The sequence below is a fragment of the Acomys russatus genome, chromosome 30 (assembly GCF_903995435.1).
Source record: "Acomys russatus chromosome 30, mAcoRus1.1, whole genome shotgun sequence".
Lineage (NCBI taxonomy): Eukaryota > Metazoa > Chordata > Mammalia > Rodentia > Muridae > Acomys > Acomys russatus.
In genome coordinates this window covers 39,330,443-39,343,780 of record NC_067166.1, presented here as the reverse complement: position 1 = coordinate 39,343,780, position 13,338 = coordinate 39,330,443, and the positions used below count along the sequence as shown (strand labels likewise).

General features: G+C 43.7%; 1 protein-coding gene across 1 annotated transcript; it reads right to left on the bottom strand.

Moving 5' to 3' along the window:
* Positions 1-833: 833 nt before the first annotated feature.
* Positions 834-2,380, bottom strand: Gpr150 (G protein-coupled receptor 150). The gene has a single exon (XM_051172389.1). It carries the CDS (start codon positions 2,303-2,305, stop codon positions 1,019-1,021), a length of 1,287 nt encoding a protein of 428 aa, XP_051028346.1. The 5' UTR covers positions 2,306-2,380; the 3' UTR covers positions 834-1,018.
* Positions 2,381-13,338: the final 10,958 nt, after the last annotated feature.

Genomic DNA, 13,338 nt, shown 5'->3' with positions numbered 1-13,338 from the left:
GAGTTCCCTGATTTAGTTCTCTCCAGTCCACACGAATAAGCTAGGCATTGTTTCGTTTTGTTTGTGCCGCCCAGACTATTCCAGAACTCACTATATAGTCGATGTTGGCCTCAAATTGGAGATAATACTCCTGTCGAGGAGTGCTGGGATTGTGTTTTGAATCGCTGTACCTACCCAGGAGCGCCCCTACTTTCTCCTTAGCACCTGAGCAGGAGTCCCACCCTGGCACATCGCCTGAGTGTTTCCCTTGTCTAGTTTGCTCAAGACTTTGCCCTTAGGAGTTCAATGCTGATCTAGGCACAAGAGCCGTGCCCTGCAGAGTACAGACATGCCTGGAAGGCCCAAGGGAAGCTTGATGCACTCTCATTATCACTGATATGGAAGTCAGACTGATTTTCTTCCCAGAAAACACATTGCCATAAAAAAAAATGTTCCAGCTGCTCCGTGGGAAATGTTTTATTTTCAAATGCGGTGTCTCTGAGGTGGCAGCATGACTACTTTTCCACAGGATTGCTAGTTGGACTCCTAATCTCCCCAGGGAGAGCCTTTGGGGGGCGGGGTATCAAATCTGCTGCTTGCCAAAGATGCACTTGACTTAAGCACAATTCAAAATGAATTAAAAAAAAAAAAAACACACACACACAACGCAACAACGAATGAAAAACTTTTTGCAATTTAGTTAAAATAAATGGTCTCCTTTAGAACACATTGGGAGTATAAAAGAGAAGTGCAAAAATAATAACTGTGTCTTGGATGTTTCTTTTACAGCTTTCCAAGAGTTTTGTCTCCTCCAAATGGGCAACATGAGAGGAACTGGGGGGCGGGGGTGGGGCAGAAAACAAACTGGAGGCGAAAGACATGCCATTATTAGAAGGAAAAACAGGACAGTATGATGGAAGCGGTAGCTTCAGTGGTTCCTGGAGACAGATCGACTCTTTGAGATTTAGGCAGACCTCTTCTGCCTGTGTTGCCTGGAGACTGTGCCACAGTGACAAACGACCTGACTGTGCAGCAACTGCTAGAAGGCACTTTCGCAGGAACAGGGAAGAGGTCTGGGACGTGGTGGGGGTGGGCGTTGGCAACCCTGGTCCCGGTCCTCCCGCCGGGCATGGTGATAATGGGGGTGGGGCCAGCGGTGGCGGTGGAGTGCCTGGTGCTCCCCAGACCCCTCGTGGATCTCAGCTTCTCCCTCCCGCACGCAGCACACAACTCCCAGGCGCCTCCGTAGCCGCCGCCAGAGCCGGCAGTCCCCCGCCTGGAAGAAGAGGTAGACGTAAGGGTTGAGGGCGCTGTTGGCCACTTCAACGACACTCATCGCTACCACCAGGCCCTCTCCCTCCCAGCCACTCGGGGGCCCCGACGACCAGGCGGCCGCCAAGCGGGCGGTGAAGTAGGGCAGCTCGCAGCCCACGAAGAGAAGAGCCAACGCCAGGCTCATTTTCAGGCTCTGCACCTTGGCCCGGGGCAGCGCACTGGGCAAGGGGCCTCGGGTTGGACTGGCCGACCAGGGCGCTCTGGCTACCCGAGCCTGAGACCCGCGCTTCCACCAGACACACAACAGGTGGCCGCAAGAGATGCCCATGATAGCGACTGGTGCTGCGAAACCCATGATAGCCTCGTAGAGCGCGTAGACCTGCAGGTGCCAGCGCGGCAGGGGCGGAAAGATGCTCCCGCAACCATGCTCTCCCGGCCAGGCGCTGGCAGCTGGAGACAGAGGAGCGTCCCAACGCACCACGAAGGTAGGCGGCAGCGCCAGCAGCAGAGCCAGCAGCCAGCCCAGGACAGCCAGGGCACGCGCGGACAGCTGCGGACCCTGAGGACCGCGCACCGCGAGCTGGCGCTCGAGGGTGATGAGCGCCACCAGGTGGGCTGAGGCGCCCCGCCCGGATGCCTGCAGCAGCTGCGAAAAGCCGCAAGCCAAGTCGCCCAGAGCTGGACGTGGGTCGCCCAACAGCTCCCAAGCCAGCTGCGACAGCGCAGTGCCCCCGCTTGCATACAGGTCGGCTGCTGCTAGCTGCATCAGCAGGAAGTCCATCTTGCGACGCTTGGGACCCGGCCAGGGCCGGCTGCTGCCGCCGCATAGGCGGCATAGCACCGTGGTGTTGCCCGCCACCGCGGTCACCAGGATGATCCCTATGAAGAGCAGGTGGATCCGGTGGCTGGGTGGCCCGCGTGGCGGTGGCTGCGGTCCCGGGACAGAGTCTCCCTGTCCCGAAGTCAGGTTGAGACTCCAGCTCGGCAAAGTGGGCACGGAGAGGTTGGCCGCCGGAAGCAGAGCTGAGGGGCTGAAGGAATCCTCCTCCATCCTTAATCTGAAAGAAGGAGAGGTGCGGTTGAGAGCTGTACTTGCTTAAAATGCCAAACTGGAGGCGAGGTGGTGCGGGCCGCACCGTAGGGTGTCTGCGACTTCCCAAAGTTAGTTGAAAAAGCACCCACATCCAGGGCGAGATGGATTCGGGTGGATTTGTGCTTATTTGTTTTTGTAGGTTGTTCTCGTCATTTGTCACTCAAATGTGGGTTGTACATTCGAGGAACACACATGATCCCTATTCTCCACCTTCTCTGCATTTCGCCCCCTCCCCTAATCCTAGCAGAGCCTTTTCTAATCCTTAGGGACGCCACAAGAGGGGTCGGTGGACCTCTGGGCTCTGGAAACCGTGCCCTGTGGCGTATAGCCATACAGAAAATTGTGTATGTGACCACTACAGAGGCTGATTAATGTTAATCCAGAAGCAATATGTGTGATAGGAATCTCCTGCCTGAGTTTGTACCCCTTCCCCCAGCAATTAATTCTGTGATTGTCAACAGGAAAAAAATTACGAACACTACCTTTGATTAAAACAAAATTTTTGTAATGCCATATGTCTGTACTAGCTTGAGAAACACAAGGACACAAGAAACCCAACAGGGCCCCCCATTTCTCCCACTTCTTATCCTGCTGGGTACCAGCCCAGAATGTGAGCTAGGCAAGCAGTTTACCACGGAACTACACCTAACCTCTAACAGGTTTTTGAGCAGAACTGATAGATAAATCTCTGATAGGGCGGGCTATTCCTTCCTCTGCCTGCAGAGAGAACCAAGGGCCTTACTGTTGCCTGGCAATTCGGAACAGCTGAGGTTTGCAGATGCTTTTCAATACTCTCGTTACTAGAAGCAGGGAATGGCAGCTGCTCTCTTCTCTTCAGTGATGTAAAACTCATCTTGTTAGTCTGAAGAGGGCACTAACAGGATTTTATACAAATGGTGGTTCATGTATTGAGTCCCCCTGGTATTTCCACCCAGTGAGGGATGTGTCATGAAGGCAGGCTCCTATCTCCCCTGATTCCGGTTTTCCAGCAGATGGGAGGTTGCTAGGAGTGGCTACGCCTCCAATAAGCCCAGAGAAAAGGTGACTAAGAAAAATGATGCGGCGGCCAATTTTTAAAAAAGAAATGCAACTCACAGGAAATGGTTTGGATTTAATGCTGCTGCTTTTAGCCCGACTTCACAAACATATTTCAGTTTTCCCGTTGGAAGCATCAATTTGTCTTTTGTGCACCCATCACATTCATCATAGTGAAAGTAGAATTGCTTGTACTTCCTGGTCTTGGGCCAGGGAGTGTGGGTGTCTACTGCTTCCCAGGCAGGTTTGCTACGTGCAGATGCGTGAGTCAGGAAGCCTTGGTGGCTGTTTATCTTCATGCTCGTTGCTCTAGGAATCTGTTTCTAAGGTCCATCATTTTGACCAGGGACATTTGTCATTTTCGTTACACACGTGCCTGATGCTGGTCCTGCTACATGGCAGATATCAGTAAACATGTGTCCAATGGATGAATTAGTGACTATATAATGCATGTCAGGTAGTTTTGAGCAAAGTTCTGGGCTTGACTATTCCTGTACCACATAAGATGCCTTTCAATATTGGTGCCAGCATCATCGTCTAGAGGAGCCCCAGTAAGATCTGAGGGCATGTGGATGAGGACGTCTTTCTTTTCTGGGACGTTGGAGGAAAAGGTAGAGTGCCAGCAATGCAGAATTTCAATCCTGATAAAACACTCCTTCTTCAGCGAGTTTGTCCAAGGCATTTTTTTTTTTCTGGGTACCACATGGTCCAGTCTTTTCCTTCTGAGCAGTGCCCGACAGCCAATGGCTCCTCTACCAAATGTCAGTTCAATTATTTCTCAAAGTAATTTTACAATTTGTCAGAATGTTCTCATAAATTACAAAACAATTCTACCACGGAAACTTCATTCCCCCTGAACTTCAGAAAGACTTGATAAGATGGTGACTTTAAAATACAGTTCATTTCCAGGGAACATGACAGCCACAGCTGCTTGGGCTGCCAGAATCAGTTGTGGTCACAGAATACCCATGGAATGAGCTGACCCTGGCTCCCCCACATCCATTTTCCTCTTTTTTGACATCACCTACTACCTGGCATTGATAATGGTACTGAAGTAGCAACCAGGGTATTAGGATGTATATAGCGTCATTTGTCCCCTTTTGACTCCTGGCTACAGAATCAAAGAAGTGGTAAGAACTTGGAAAAGTAGGTGTATTCCCACATGCTAATAGCTATACACACAAGTGGCTAGCTTTTGGATAGGTCCAGGGTGCGGGTGGTGCTGTTGTCACAACTTATGAACACTTGCTAAAAGGAGACTGGAAACCCGATAGCGATGAACAGCTGGAGCTGTCCTTCCCTTCCAAGGTAACCCTGCTGGGTCACCTTTACATGCCAGATGACCAGAGCATAGTGCTATGCTCCTTCACGGCATCTTTCTTGTGACCATAAAGGCCATCGTGAGGACGCAGGATTCTGCTGTGACTCTTGCTCCCTGTGAGGATATCTCAAGTCAGATGCTGTTTATCTGGAAGCAACAGAATTTATCATGTGAAAAGAAAAGTGAAGCAAAACTGCCTCCCGACAGGTACTGCCTGACCCCAACCTGTCAGAGGCTCGAGGTGGTGGAAGGAGATGGGGAATTTGTGACTGGGTGTGGTGGTGCACGCCTTTCATTCCAGCACTTGGGAAGCAGGTGCAGGTGGATCTCTGAGTTCAAAGCCAGCCTGTTCAGGACAGCCTGTTACACAAAGAAATCCTGTCTTGGAAAAACAAAAACAAACTAACAAAATAATTTGAGTCAATAGCAAGTTCCAGGCCAGAGATACACAGTGAGATCCTGTCAGAGAGAGAGAGAGAGAGAGAGAGAGAGAGAGAGAGAGAGAGAGAGAGAGAGAGAGAGAGAAGAGAGGGAGCCAATGCTATTCTGAGTTCAGCTTTGAATTACCGTAAATTTCTTTCTTTCGGACATTAAGAATTGTATTAATTCAAAAGTTATGTTTCTTTTTCTTTTCATGCTTTGATTCCATTTTGAATTATTTCAATTATTCAATAGTGCCAGCATAGTAAGATGGCTCAGTGGGTAAAGGTGCTGTCCACCAAGCCCAATGCCCTGAGTTTCATTTTTTGGGATCTTTATGGTGAAAGTAGAGAACAGAATCCCTATGCCATCTATCTATCTATCTATCTATCTATCTATCTATCTATCTATCCATCTATCCACCTATCCACCCATCCATCCACCCACTCACCCATCCATCTACCCACCCATCCATCCATCCACCCACCCACCCACCCATCCATCCACCCCCACACCCCATCCATCCACTCATCCATCCATCCACCCACCTGTCCTTCTGTCCATCTATCCATGTTTACTGTAAAAGCCTGATAAGTGAGCTCTGTCCCTAGACCCTATGTGAAAGCAGGGGACAGAAACCACTATTAATATTGTTCTCTGGCCCCCACACACATGTCCACAAATACTATACACATAGGCAAGAAATAATAATTGAATAACAATAAAATTTAAATTAAAAAAGAAAAAGCTACTGTAGACAGTAAAGGGGTTCAATACATAACAAATAGATAGTGTGCACGGACAAAAATAAGAATGAGATAAATGAAGGTCAACTGAAGTAGAATTTGTAACAGGGCCTCCGAGTTAGTAGGTCCAGAGACATTAGCATGACTGACTCCATAATGAAAGTGCCATCCATGCTGTAAAACTCAGTTCGCAGACAGGACCACCTACTAACACTAAAGCAAAGGCTAACCCATTGAAGTCTGCGGTTCTGGGGAAGTCTTTAAATGGACTAACCTGGCTTTTTGGCTTCTGGCTAACTGTTCTTGTTAACTAAAGAATGTCAACCCAGAACATGGTTTTTGTGCTTGAAAGGTCACTCTGAGAGAGAGGCTCAGGGGTACATTGGGAACCCAAACACCCAGCGTAGCCACCAGCCTGCTATTGGCTTAAACCCATGTCCGACCAGTCTTCTCTGGTAGATACCCCACAACAAAATAATAAACAATGTAACAACTAGGAATACAGTCACTTCTGGCTCACACTGAGGCCACTGATAGGGCTTCACAAACACAGCAGTGAGGCAGCACTGAGGTTTTCTGGTGCATGGGTGGTATTTTTCCTTTTTCAGACAGGGTTTTTATGTAGTCCAGCCTGGCCTCTATGCCAACGTGTAAACAGAATGACTTAATTCTCTCTAAATTATGTTACAAAATTAATGACTTAATTTAACAGGATTTTAAATCCCAGCATTCAGAAGGCAGATCTCTGAGTTCAAGACCATTCTGGTCTAAAGAGCTAGGTTCCAGGACAGCCACAGCCACACAGGGAAACCCTGTCTCAAAAAAAATAAAACAAAAAAACCAAAACAAAACAGAACAAAACAAAAACAAACAAACAAACAAAAAAGGAAAAGAAAAGAAAGAATTCTCCATTGTGATAATTAACAAATAGTCCACATTTGTATGGAAATGTTATGCGAGAGTAGCTGGGACAAAAGAGAGGAGTCCAAGCCAGGCATGGTGGCGCACACCTTTAATCCCAGCACTTGAGAGGCAGAGGCAGGCAGATTGCTGTGAGTTCGAGGCCAGCCTGGTCTACAAAGTGAGTCCAGGAGGGCAAAGGCTACACAGAGAAACCTTGTCTCGAAAAACAAACAAATAAAAAAGAAGCCGGGCGTGGTGGTGCACGCCTTTAATCCCAGCACTTGGGAGGCAGAGGCAGGCGGATTGCTGTGAGTTCGAGGCCAGCCTGGTCTACAAAGCGAGTGCAGGACGGCCAAGGCTACACAGAGAAACCCTGTCTTGAAAAACCAAAAAAAAAATAAAAAAAAAAAAAAGAGAGGAGTCCATGAGGCACTGGGCCCCAGAGTAACAGGGCAGTGTGTGAGAAGCAGGGAGTTCGGAAAGGCCATACTCCAGGAAGGGATCTTGGCACAATCAAATCAGTGGAGGAAAAGATAATGCATTCAACATAAGATGCAGTTAAGTCAATAAAAGGTCAACAGTTTAGCAATTAAACAAAACTGAAGAAAATAGCAATGCTAAAAACTGAAGTTAGATCTTTAATATATTCTTCATGGATCAGTGATCTAAGGGTTAAAAATAAAAGTACTTATGACATCAGAGAGAAGAGCATTCTAAATAGGACACAAACCTATTGTTTTAAAAACTTATCTGTATTACCTGTATTATCTGTAGGCCCGGCTAGCAATCAATCAAGACACAGACACTTGTTATATTTTAAGATAGCCTTAGTTAACCTGGGGCAGGGCACATATCAATCCTCTAAACTGCCTCCCACAGTGGGTCAGGCATGGGATCCCCACCTCAATCCCATGCCATCTGCTTCTAATAACTTCTATCAAGCTAGCTCCCATCCATAACCCCATATATTTGCTCATGTTCTTCATCTGGGCCGGATTCTCCATCCACGCCCCTGGCCATGTGCTTCTCCTCCAGCTAACCCATGGTGGCCTTCCTCTCTTCACTTCAGGTCTCTCTCCACTTGACAGTCCTTCTTCCCAGAATTCCTCTCTCTCTTAGCCCCACCTATCTCCTTTGCCTTGCCCAAGTGGGATGGCTTTTTATTAAGCAAAAGGTAAATCACAGAGACAGTAAGCAGTAATTAGCATCAAAATACATCAGACCATCCCCCAACATCTCCGCTTTTCTGTCTAAATAAAAAAGGCCATTTTTAAATACAGTAAGTACAATTATGAAAAATTATAAAAGCCAATAGGTAAGACTTACATACATAATTTTTAATCAAAATTTATTTGGCAACCTTGCAGAAAATATTATCTATTCTATCTTGCTAAATCTAAAGTTTTGAACCTAAATCCACATCTATTAAAGCTCAAATCCATCAACCTAAAAGTATCTATCTAGACTTAAAAGTATCTTTTTAATTCTTAGACATCTAAGCTTAATTTTAAAATTAACTATCTGGTCTCCAACCCCAGAGACTTGAGAAGGAATAAATTTAACTAACTGAGTAAAAGGGAAGTGCAGGTTAGCAGCTTCCAAAACGGAAAAATGACAGTTTACTGCCTGAACAGACACCCAAAACTCTAACATTGGAGCATGATCTTCAGCCTTCTGGCCCAGTATATCTGACAGACATATTTGTGAGGCCGGAACTATTGAGGACTTGCTTACCCTGTCTTGGCAGAGTCAGGCCGTCTACTCTGCATGTATCCAAGCTTGCCCATTATAGGCAGAACTCTCTTTGGGAGAAATGAGGACATTTTTGTCCAGTGGCTGTTTTGCCACACTCAAGCCATCTCTCCACAAGGAGGTTCTTCAATGCTCATCACCTTCTTTGTGCTAGGCTGGGTACTGCCAAGAATTGACTTTTCGTATTGTCAAAGAATCCTTAAAGCAATAAAAATATTTTTTAAATGCCATATTTTGTAGGTCTCTGAGGTTTTCGAAGACCTTATCTAACTATTTTACCCTATCTATCTATAAAATCATATCTGTTAAACACAGCAGTATATTCTTATACTTGACATGACTATGAATTAATCAACAATTGACTTTTATTGCAATACCAGATTTGAATTTCATTTCAATGTATCAAAATTAAACCTACTTTGTATCAATATACAAAATTCTGTATCAATGAATCAAAATTAACCCTATTTGTGAGTAACAATTAAGGCCTCAAGTTGAGGAGTAGATTCAACAATCTACTTTTTGTCCTATTATCCCTACATTTCCCTTTCTTTCTTTACAACCTCTATCTCTATACCTTTTAATGACAATATATATCTATAGCTCCAGAAAACAACCAAAAACCTACCCAACCCCCCTTAAGGGAAATAGTGCATTTTTCTCTTAATGTTTCTTCAAGCCGATTTGGGGCAGAGAATACCTGTAGGGGGCCCAAATAAAAAAATGGCTAAACAAGCTGAGAACAGTATTTGTGGTCCAGTCTTTAAATGTTGAGAAATTACAGGCTTAATATTAGTCCTGAGTGGGACAGTCTGAAATGCTGGACCAATTTGGATCAGGAGCCTTCTTTGAAGCTGTCCTTTTCTGATGAGGAACAGCAACCAAAGCACTTGGGGCTGGAACATGAAGGATGCAGGATGTCAGTGTCTCAGCATTTTGGAGGAATGAATCCTGTCAGGTCTGATCCAGTATTAATGTCTGGTTCTTTCATTTTGAAAACATATAATGCTTTACAAGCATTATATAGTCTTAAAACTATGAAAGTATTAGGTATGCAGGATGCACATGTCTCAGCCAGTCTCAGAGCTATTTCCATGTAGTGAAATTAGCACTGTAAGTTAACTGCTTGTTCTGCAGTTTGAATTCATATAGGCATAGACTCATTTAAGTTAGTCTCTCTTTTATCTAGGTCTGTTTAATTTTGACCTTTTAAAAAAGATGAAATATAATATCACCATTAAGAATGAACATACAATTATCATATTGGAATAAAACAAGATTGTATAGTTTTATTTATTTTTTTATTTTATAATTATTATTTTTTTGATTGTATAGTTTTAAATGTCCTTTGTTAAGGCTCTGTGGTGCTTGATGTATAAGCTAGGCTGCAGCCTGTTTCCTGAGAAAATGCTTCTCATTTTAGAAACAAGTCAGTTGCCCTGAGCAGAAAAAAAAAGCATTAAGTTTTAAATAAATATCAGATAGATTCTCATTTTATCTTAGGGTTTATGTATATAGTAGGTATCTTGTACCTACATAGGCAGCTTGTATGTTTGTTTCTCTTTTTAATCTTTCCTTGGTCCTTATCTTGACCAACAAAATATATTTTTTAGGCTCAGGTATCATGTACCTGTTTCCCCTTTCAACCTATGTCTTTACCTTGACCAACAAAACATATTTAAAGCATTTTTATTACTTTAAAAAAAACCATAAACTTCAGATTGATGTGTATCTATCCTTTAGGTTAGTAAATATATACAATCCATTGTTAAGAAAAAAGAACATACCAAAAAAAATGTCACTTTAGATCCTAAGCAGTCTCTTGTAAACAACTTATCTTATCAGTAGGGGACCAAGCCTGTGGAGGCCAGGTTGGAACTCAGGAGTCCTTCTTGGCTTTTGTCTGTATTGTGTTGAGATTAAGGGCTGGTGACACCACTGTTCTTTTTAACTATTTCATTTTATTTTAGTCAAAACCTTTAGAAATCTCAGTAAAAAAACCAAATAAGGAAACCAGAAAAGTCTAAACCTTGGGTCATTTGTGTCAATTTAGGCTTTAGTTAGTGAAATCCTGTCCACCATTCCTTGGAATTTAGTTATTGCTATTGCTTTTTGGTAGACCTTTTCCAGAAAGCCCAGACAAACACCTTGCAGCTAAGGAGCTTAGAATTTCAGCTGTTACCTACTTTATGGAGAAGAGTTCAGTTTCTTCTCTCTTTCTAGTTGTTAGTAACTTAGTTTCACATTTTTCTGCTCTCTGCCTTTCTCCCTGAACTTTCTTAGAGAGGGCAAGGAGAAGTGTGACTATGACTGACCACATTGTAAACAAATTTATAAACACTAAAACAAAGCCAAAAAAGATCCAGGAGCCCTCTGTCATGGCGCTTTGGAGGGGGACCATAGTAACTTTTATTTTATTATTATTTTAGGCAGTTAACTCCATTCCTCAGGCTAGTTTAGAAGATTGTCAGTCTCTTAGGCCCGCCTCTCCAACTGCCCATGTGTATGTAGCCATCTTTGCTCTGGCTTATGGATGCTCTCTGGGAGCTATTTTCTCCTTTCAGACTATGATTTTTAAGAGTGTGGATACCTGCCCCACATTGGGCGCCAATTATTGTTTTAAAAATTACATGCATTATCTGTAGGCCCAGCTAGCAATCAATCAAGACACAGACACTTGTTATATTTAAAATAGCCTCCCATATACTTGCTCATGTTCTTCATCTGGGCCGGATTCTCCATCCATGCCGCTGGCCATGTGCTTCTCCTCCAGCTAACCCATGGCGGCCTTCCTCTCTTCACTTCAGGTCTCTCTCCTCTTGACAGTCCTTCTTCTTCCCAGAATTCCTCTGTCTTTTAGCCCCACCTATCTCCTTTGCCCTGCCCAGGTGGGATGGCTTTTTATTAAGCAAAAAGTGGGTCACAGACAGAAAGCAGTAATTAACATAAAAATACATCAGACCATCCCCCAACACAAATCCTAAATGCCACAAAACAAAGATTCATAAACAGTTTAAAGAATATTTTAATTTTAAAGATAATGACATTTATTTGGTACAAAGATTTATAAATATGTTGCAAAAGATAAAAATTTCTACATGCAAAAAAATCCCAGGCCATTATCAAAAGGCAAACTAGGAAAAATTACTTCTAGAATTTTAGAAGACATGTTTGCTTGTTTGTTATTTTTTTAAGTTTTATGTGCATGGGTGTTTTGCTTGCATTTATGTCTGTGCACTTCATATTTGCTTGGTGCCTTCAGAGACCAGAAAAGGGCATTGGTTCCCCTGAACTGGAGTTACAGACAAATCCTGAGCCACTATGTGGGGGCCAGTAACTGACTCTGAGTTCTCTGGTTGAGTAGCAATGCTCTTATCACCAAACAATCTCCCCAGACTTTAAAATTAAAAAAAATTTTTTTTAAATGTTATTTTTCACAAGGCTAATGTCTAAAGCATGTAACAGAAAAACAAGGCTAACAACCAATAGGGAAAGTGGCTAATAATAGACAGGGAAGGCCATCCTGACTCGAGTGCTAGTGGCTCCTGGATCTATGAAAACGTCAGCACTCACAATTAATAAAGGTAAAATATTTGCTCTCTCTTGGGCTGAGATGTGTGGGCACACATTTCTGGTGGGAATGCCAACTACTAGAACTTCTTTAGAAGTGACTTGGGAAAAATCTACATATAGATTTTTATAGATTCTTGCTCAGCAATTTTACATTCTGGCATTCATTGTTAATTGGAAACAGGAAATAAGTAAGCCAAAACCACAATATGCAAGAAGGACACTACAGAGCATATTATCAATTGTTTGTATGCCTTCACTGGTGTGTGAAGAATATGCTCATTCGTTGGTGGCAGATGTACAGTTTGTCCACAGAAGTAAATAAGCAAGGGGGCTGTGGTTGCTTTCTGGAGGGAGCTGAGTGGGAATGGAAGTGGGCTTCATGGTCTCCCTTTTGAAGCTTTATCTTTTGCAGATAATCTTTTTTTTTTAAACAAAAGAAATAAATTCAGCTACATCCAGAGTCTAATTCCCACTAACTAGTTCTAACACATCAAATTCACCCAAATAGTTCCGTCAGAAACAAGTCCTGAAATATCATGATTCATAAGAAATAACCAACAGGTGCTACACCCTATTTTATATTCTATAGTGTCCACAGAAACAACAGGAATTCTTGCCTTCTCTTTTAAATACTTCTGCGATTAAACTCTCAGAGGTTTGGAAGAATAAAATCTTAGTATAACCAGCTTTGTAATCTTAAGACCTAGTACTTTTTTTTTTTTCAAGACAGGGTTTCTCTGTGTAGCCTTGACTGTCTTGGACTCACTTTGTAGACCAGGTTGGCCTCAAACTCAGAGAGATCCACCTGCCTCTGCCTCCCAAGTGCTGGGATTAAAGGTGTGCGCTGCCACAACCACCCGGCGACCTAATACATATTTTTAAAGTAAGTAAAATTAGCAATTGTTAAGGTTGTTTCAGTTTGATATTTATCGACATAAACATATGTAGCTTGAGAAAGTCTTATTATCATCTTCCATAGTGGGACTCTCACAGACACGCTAGCAGTAAAATACTGACATGGAATCTTTTAATATTGTTTAACACGTAGGTGTTTTGCTGGGCCATCTCCAGCTGGCTTTCTAACTTAATGGGACTAATCCTGGCATCACAGCCCTCCACGTGGCTAGCTCTACCCTCTCTGCTTTGCTGCAGTTCAGTCCTTCATCTCTGTGTCCACTGGAGACTCTCCCACGTTTGCCTTTCTCTCCCAGTGTCTCTGTCTGTCTCTGTCTCTCTTTATT

Coding starts and splice junctions, on each gene's coding strand:
- Gpr150 (XM_051172389.1), bottom strand. CDS start 2,305: ATGGAGGAGGATTCCTTCAGCCCCTCAGCTCTGCTTCCGGCGGCCAAC.